Source organism: Cibotium barometz, chromosome 63, assembly GCF_041138505.1.
Source record: "Cibotium barometz isolate CiBa-2024 chromosome 63, ASM4113850v1, whole genome shotgun sequence".
NCBI classification, from domain to species: Eukaryota; Viridiplantae; Streptophyta; class Polypodiopsida; order Cyatheales; family Cibotiaceae; genus Cibotium; species Cibotium barometz.
The window spans coordinates 8,035,958-8,043,905 of record NC_141108.1 but is presented as its reverse complement, the minus strand read 5'-3'; the positions used below and the strand labels follow the sequence as shown (position 1 = coordinate 8,043,905).

Below are 7,948 nucleotides of genomic sequence, written 5' to 3'. Positions count from 1 at the left end.
TGCATAGGTGTCCACCACTTCTTTAAAGCATCTTTACAAATCTCTGCACTAGCATTATGTCGCTCTCTTCCAGTTTCTACACAGCTGCTTATGCTCTTCTTGAAAAGGAGGCCTAATGCATTTCCTTGTATGCTCTATCATGCTCATTTCCCAATGAAAACCACATGTTCTCTCTTTACCCTCCATCACATTATCAGGTCCACCATTATACACTATTCTAATTGCAAGCTAATTTGCACCTGCTCCATCTGCCATCATAAAGCCTCTAAATTCTGGAAAAGGGAATCCATTTTTTAATATTTGAGCATTAATGAGCTGCCAAAACTTTATTTGTGCACCAATGTCTTTGAGCTTAAATTCACATGTAGCACTCTCTCCTCTTACTCTCTCCCCTTAGTCTTTAGCCCCCCATCATTTTGTTTACTCCTCCAGCAGAGCGAGTCGCAGGTCGCACAATATCCTCCAGCAGCACCGCATGATATCCTCTAGCAGTGCGAGCGGGTGGGTCGCACGACATCCTCCCCAGTAGAGCGAATGGGTCACACGACATCCTCCAGGTTAGTATTCTCTAACCTCTTTTCTGCATTGCAATGGGCCAAAAAAAAGGGCGGAGATGAGGGCTCCCAGGTGGCCATGATATGCAATACCACATGATATCCTCCAGCAGCACCACGGGTGGGTCGCACGACATCCAAAAGAGCGGGTGGGTTGCACGGCGTCCTCTAGGTTAGTCTTCTCTAACCTCTTTTTTGCATTGCAATGGGCCAAAAAAATGGGCGGAGAGGGCTCCCCCCAGAGGCCGCGATATTGCGGCCTTCAGGGAGCCCTCTCTGCCCATTTTTTTGGCCCATGAAAGGGCAAGGTTAAGCACCTTAAGATGTGATTGTGTGATGAACTTTATACATCAAGGATGATGGCTGTGTGTGTGAGAACAGGCCGCGATATCGCAGCCTCCTAGGAGGGGGCTATGACAAGCAGAGGGGGACTTTCAAGAAGACCAACAAAATAGGGCAAGGTTAAAAATGTTCTTGTTGCAAGGTTTTGATGACCATGTTCTTTCAATATTTCAGGCTTTTCTCAGCCCCTTGAAGGTGAAACAAAATGGACACAGGGGGCTCTCGGGAGGGTGCGATATTGCGGCCTCCCGGGAGCCCCCTCTGCCCATTTTTTTCACCTTCATCTCCCTTAACTTAAGCATCAGATGCTATGAAATGAATGAATGATGGACTGAAATGATGGAATGATTGAATGATTTCTTTTGCTTATACATATGTGAGGAACACTAGTTGGCCACAGCAACAATCCCCATTGTTTGGGTGCGCTTCACTTCAATATTGTCATTGAGCCCCTTTGAAGGGCCCTAAAAAATGAGCAAAGGGGGCTCCCGGGAGGCCGCGATATCGCGGCCTCCCGGGAGCCCCCTTAGCTCATTTTTTAGGGCCCTTCAAAGAGGCTTGACACTCTTAATTATATTTTATATGTGCAATCTCCCACAAGGGCATAAAGGTGAAAGCATATGGCAAACTTGGCTTTTCTGAGCCCCTCTTGAAGGTGAAAAAAATGGGCAAAGGGGGCTCCCAGGAGGCCGCGATATAGAGCCCCCTTTGGTCATTTTTAAGTACCCTTCAAAGAGGCTTAATAGTCCTAATTATATTTTAGATGTGCAATCTCCCACAAGGGCATAAATATGAAAGCATATGGCAACCTTGGCTTTTCTGAGCCCCTCTTGAAGGTGAAAAAAATGGGCAGAGGGGGCTCCTGGGAGGCCACGATATCGCAGCCTCTTCGGGAGCCCCCTCTACCCATTGTTTTCACCTTCATGGGGCTTAACTTAATCATCAATGATGCAATGTTTAGCCTCTTTGAAGGGCCCTAAAAAATGAGCAAAGGGGGCTCCTAGGAGGCCGCGGCCTCTCGGGAGCCCCCTTTGCTCATTTTTTAGGGCCATTCAAAGAGGCTTAACATAGGATTGATGAAAAATATTAGGGAATAATTGAGGCATTGTTCGGGCCCTTTGAAGGGAAAAAAATGAAGGCTTTTTTTTATATGTAATTCTTTTCTACAGATGGATATGGGGGAAAGTACAAATCTTCCTTTAAAGACTAGAGGGAGGGGCAAAGACAAATCCTCAACACCTCCAAAGAAGATTGGGAGAAAGAGAAAGCCTCCAATTCGTGGAGACATTGAGGAGGGTGATCATGGTGGGGATAGATCCGAGATGAGGCTCCTAAAGGCATAGAGGACACATTTACAGATGTCCATGATTTACACAGAGGGGGAGATGCGACAGGCTCTTTCATTGAGGACATTAGCTTGGATCTTGTGGGATGGGGTGATCATTTTTAGATGTAGGCTATAAAGTTCAGATGAGTGCCCTATAATCCCCCTTATGTAGACTCATTACTTATGCTAGAGTAAGGTGATTGAGAAGTGATGTTGCTGCACTTAAGAGTAAGGTGATTGAGAAGTGATGTTGCTGCACTTAAGAGTGCATTCCAGTATGTGAGGGATACCTCCTAGAAAAGGGTGCATTTATAATTTCTATCTGCACAAGCAGTGGGGAGGAGGAGACCTAGGTTATGCCAGCACCACCGAGGGAGTCTTGGTCACCCATGTGGAGGGAGGTGGATGAACTATTTGAGAAGGAGTTAAAAGTTAATCTAGAGTTCCAATACCTTTCTAGGAAGATGTTCTATGTGTGGGAGGGCAACCATAGAACCATGGCTTGGATATCCGTGATTGCGGAGTCGTATAGAGAGACTTGAGCATGGCATATTTGGGTCATGTACACTTTGATAGACCCACGGAAGATAAGTGAAATTGCGATGCTTTGCAAAGCTACAGAGGATGAACTCATAAGCCTTTTTTGCTTTTTCCTTTCTTGTTTGTGTCTACTTTTATCTTATTGATTCATTTAATTTTGAAAATTTATGTTTGTAGATTGAATGAGCATGCGGTTATCAAACCAAGATTGAGGGATGCACTCATGAATGCTAATAACATTTGTGAGTGCGACGCTCAAGTTTTCATGAGCTCTCTGACTCCCCAAGAGTGTCACGTCATAAACAATGCCAAAAACAGGGAGGTGAAAGGAACTATTGGCTGGTACCCTTTAAGTAGAGGGTATTTAGCAAGACTTGTATTTCAGGTGAGAGAAACGTCCCTTTTCTTGCATCTTGTTTTTCTCGGGTATTGACTCCTATTTTTTGGAGGTACATTCTATTTGCTTTGTCAATGTGTTGCAGGTTGAGTTTAATGCATACATCAAGAAAGCATTGAAGAGGATAAAGGCTACAATTCCCGTGGAGGAGAAAGAAGCTGTGTAGAGAAGAAGGAGATTGATGCAGTGCAGCGAAAAATATCTAATTAGATGAGGCAGGGTATAGTATCTACACTCTATTTTTGACATTCATAAAAGTGGTGTTGAGAGTGAGAAGTTTGAGTCTTTTTACTCTTGAGTTAATGTTGTGTAAGTCTTAAATTGCCTTGACCCATAGCTTGGAGATGTCTGGAAATCGAAATTATTTTCCTTGAATTTTGAGAATGCAGATAAGGTCATCAATCTAGAGAAAATTAAGTGCATTGCACTTAGTATCTCTCTTTATTGGAGGCTAGTGCTATCACGAGGAATATGTATTACATGCCTTCAGTAGATATTCCTTATAGAGGGTGAGCTTTGTATTTGAGAAGACATAGCTCGATCACGTAGCACATAGGGTTGTCTTTAGGTAAGCACTTCATTCATTCTTTTTGCTAATCTCCATTTAAGTTTCATTATCATTGTGCCATGCATAAATTTAATAGTTTCTTTCAGTTGGAATGACCTAGATATCTCACGTACTTGAAGAGTGAAGGAAAGATTGATGACCTTCCTCAACATTGCAAGGGTGGACCTAGATTGCAACCCCTGCAACATCCATGTATCTAGTCTCCATGCATGGCCTCTCCCAATGGGAGTTGGCCAATTTCTCTTGGTGGTTGGATTTTTTTGGTGGAAATGTGTTAACACGAGAGCTTGATCTCTATAAATGGTATTATACCACCAAGAAGACTGATGATCCACCTAAGGGTAAAAGATACTCCTGGAAGGTTAAGATCACAGAACAAGGATAAGAAGGACTACAAAAAAGAAGGTTGGTTTTTGCTCAGTGTTTGCAACATGCTACATGGAGTTTAATATACCCAATGAAGTATGATTATATGGTGTTTAACTTTTCTTTTTTGTTCTTACTGCTGATAGTGGTGGATGTGGAGCGGACACTATCTCCGCCACTTGGAGATTCCACTCTTGATATTCACGATGGCGGTGATGGTACTCATATTATGGATGCACTTATAGTGAATCCACATGTGTTACCTCTATTGCAGACATCCGTTTGGCATGAGAACTCGTAGGGATGTCAAAGAGGTTGGGGAGGATGATTATTAAATAGATCCCACTTCTAATCCCTTTGATGACTAGTGAGACACTTTATTTTCATTTTGCAGTACTATGTATATTGTCTAGTGACATGCTTTATTTATGTTTGATTAAAAAATGGCTCTTGTCATGGAATATTTTTTTCCTAAACCTAGATGTTTGATTTTCCTTGTGATTGCGGTATAAGAGAATGGTTGACTTAACATCATTATCGTAATGGTTCATATAATGATACTTGGGATTTGGTTGCCTTACCATAACGCAAGAATGTCATTGGTTGTAAATGGGTTTATAAGGCGAAATGCAAGTCAGATTGCTTGATTGAGCATCATAAAGCATGGCTAATTGCTAAGGGCTATGCAGATACCCAAGGCTTGGATTATGATGACACTTTCAGTCCTATAGCAAAACATGGAAACTGTGAGGTCAGTTATTGCCCATGGCTATGGAAAGTGGTTGGGAAATGCATCAAATGGATGTCAAGAATGCATTTATAAATGGTGATTTGAAAGAGAAAGTTTTTATGGAGTAGCCAGAGGGTTATGGACACCCAAGGTACCCCTTTCATGTATGCAAGTTGAAGAAAGCACACAAGGTACGCCCACTCATGTATGGAGCACCTTGGGTTATGTACACCCAAGGTACCCCACTCATGTATGCAGGTTGAAGAAAGCACTTTATGGGCTGAAACAAGCACCTCGTGCTTGGAGTGATAAGATAAGCCGATATCTTATCTCTATTGGTTTTAAGGTTTCTATGGCAGATTCTTCACTATATGTGAAGAAGATAGATCATGGGATTGTTGTGGTTGTCATCTTTGTGGATGACTTGATTCTGATAGGTGACTATGCTATAGATATTATGCATGTTAAGAAGGCATTAAGTGGGAAGTTTGATATGCAAGTCTTGGGTGATTTGTGGTATTTTCTTGGCATTGAAGTGGTCAAAGATCATGCAGGAATATGGCTAAGTCCAGCGTCAATATGCATTATGTTGGCTAGATATGGGATGATTGGGTGTAAACCCATGAGTAGATCCTTGGAGAAAAAAATGTGAAGTTGAGGCTGATTTTGGTGAAGAGTTAGAAGATCCATCTATGTACAAGAAGATGGTTGGCAGCCTCATTTACATGACTATTACACGGGCCAGACTTGAGTTATGCTGTGGGACTAGTGAGTTAGTTTATGCAAAGCCCTAGGAAGCCTCATTTGGACGTAGTGAGACGGATCATGCGTTATGTAAAGACCACTAAACATTATGGTCTTCTTTATGAGCATAGTAAAGGCTTAGATGTATATGGCTACATAGATGCATATTGGGTAGGTAGCTCTTATGGACATGAGATATACTAGCAGTTATGCCTTTACATTTGGGAGTGCAGTGGTTAGTTGTGTTGAAATTTGAGCATAATGATGAGCTATGGTGGATCAAACACGAGAATCAACATCATTAACAAAGTGATTAGCAAATGATTAAGATGTAATTAGTAAATAATTAGCAAATAGATTAATGTAGGCATGGATACTCAAAAACCAGCAAATTCTCATTAGGGCTAAGCCTCAATTTATAGAGTTTACATCAAGCATCAAATCCCATTGATTTCTCCATGATTCACTCCCAGAATATCTCCACCTCTTGCCTAATTCTCTCCACCTCTTCTCTTTTCCCTGAATATCTCCCAGAATAACTCCACACTCCTAAATTCTCTCATGCTACCCTTTATTCTCTCCCAGTAGATTCTTCTCACCTTTTCACAGGTTCTTTCACAATTACATCTCCTCTTTTACAACCTCTATCCAAGAGCTTGTTCCCACACACACCCTATTCACTTGTATATTTCAACACCTCCCCTCAAGTGAATAATCCTAGCACACCTGGACCCTATACCAAGTTTCCCTCTTACTTGATAGTCCGCGACCAGTGCCTCAAGTCCCTAAACTCCATAGTCCTTGACACTCTCTCTCTCTATGTGTCCAAGGCTACTATAAGTGCCTGCGACCTTGACTAAAGTGCTCACACATACATCTGCCATGTGGCCTACATCATCGACGGTGGCTCAGAGGTGGTTTTACTTTATTGGGGCAGGTTACATTGGGTTGTGGGGTCTCTCTCTCTCTCTCTCTCTCTCTCTCAGAAAAGATGATCCGACTCCACTTCCTTTGGAGCCTCCATGAAGTTTGCCGATGTCGTTCCTTCTTCACTGGGTTTGCTGTAGCAGTCTCTCGTCATGTGTCCTGGCTTTCCACATTTGTGGCAAGTGAAGGTCCTCCCTCCTACTCTGCCTCTTCCTCGTCCTCATCCTCGAGAGAATCCTCCTCGGGTGAAGAATGCTTTTTCTTCTCCTGCTGTTTTCTTCTCTTTGTCTTTGCTCTCTTGATCTAGTAAAGCTGCTTCTATCTCGTGTATCTTCAATTCAGGTACATTCTTTAGTGTTGCTACAATGTTTTCATAATCTCCTTTGTCCACACTCTTCAGAAGTACAGCTAATGCTTCATCATCTTCTACCTTTTTGCCAATAGCTGCTGTTGCTTAATGCTTTTATATTTGTTCAAGTGTGTGATTAAAGGTTCACTTTTCTTCATGTCCAATTTGTAGAATTGCATTAACAGATTTATCTTTGAATTTTTTGCTTGTGTACCAAATAATTTATTGAGTTCATCCCATGCATCTTTTGCCCATTGTATCCCTGTGATGTGATGAATGATTTCATCATTTAAATTGAGTGCAATAAGTCCCAATGCTTTTTCATTCCTGCTCTTCCACTCATTTTTCCCTCTCTCTGGGCATTCATCTCTCCCTTCAACTAATCCCCACAGATTTTTCCTTATCAGCAAATACATGGTTTTTGTCTGCCATGTATAAAACTGTTCCCCATTAAATTTGGCTATTTCCTGTGCTGAACTCATGGTGATGTGAAGGGGGTCTTACCTCTTGATCCAATTTCAAGATTCAAGGGTAGTGTCTACCCTTTTACAACTCAATCTGGTGTTTAATAGATGATTACAACAAATTTATCAGCATAAAATCACCAGAAATTACATTAAGTCAAGGGTAACCAACTTGTACGGGTTGGTTGGAGTATCAAACCAACTTCGATTTGCAATCTGAAGCTATAGGGATCTGTATCAGATACCTAATGGTTAATTTGAACCCTCAATTGCACCAAAGTACAATGATTAGCTCACTGATTAACAAATTAATGCTCTGTTTTGTGTGCAAAAAACAGAGTATGCGGGGAGTCCAGATCTGGTGCCTTCCACTTCAAATTTCAAATGAGCTCAAATGCTTTCAAAGGCATCAATAGCAATGAGTCTAGTAGAGGATAGATGAGTATTTTAATGTAATACTGGCATGGTATAGTTCACAGATTTTTTTACAAAAGACTAAGGATCTATTTATAGGTGAGGGAGACCACTAACTGAAAAGATGCAGGGGGAAGAGAGCTAGAGCTCTTGCAAGCACACACACACTCACAAAACCCTAATAGAGAACACACAAGGTGAGAGGCTAAAAATCTTCTTCTTCTTC

The 7,948-nt window shown here is 41.8% G+C and overlaps 1 protein-coding gene across 1 annotated transcript; it reads left to right on the top strand.

Annotated features, from left to right (window-relative positions):
* The first annotated feature begins 405 nt into the window (after positions 1–405).
* LOC147603626 (uncharacterized) lies at positions 406–3,389 on the top strand. Its single transcript, XM_086796491.1, has 3 exons — positions 406–557; positions 2,941–3,148; positions 3,246–3,389. Exons 1-3 carry the CDS (start codon positions 535–537, stop codon positions 3,324–3,326), a joined length of 312 nt encoding a protein of 103 aa, XP_086652617.1. The 5' UTR covers positions 406–534; the 3' UTR covers positions 3,327–3,389.
* The last annotated feature ends 4,559 nt before the right edge of the window (positions 3,390–7,948 follow it).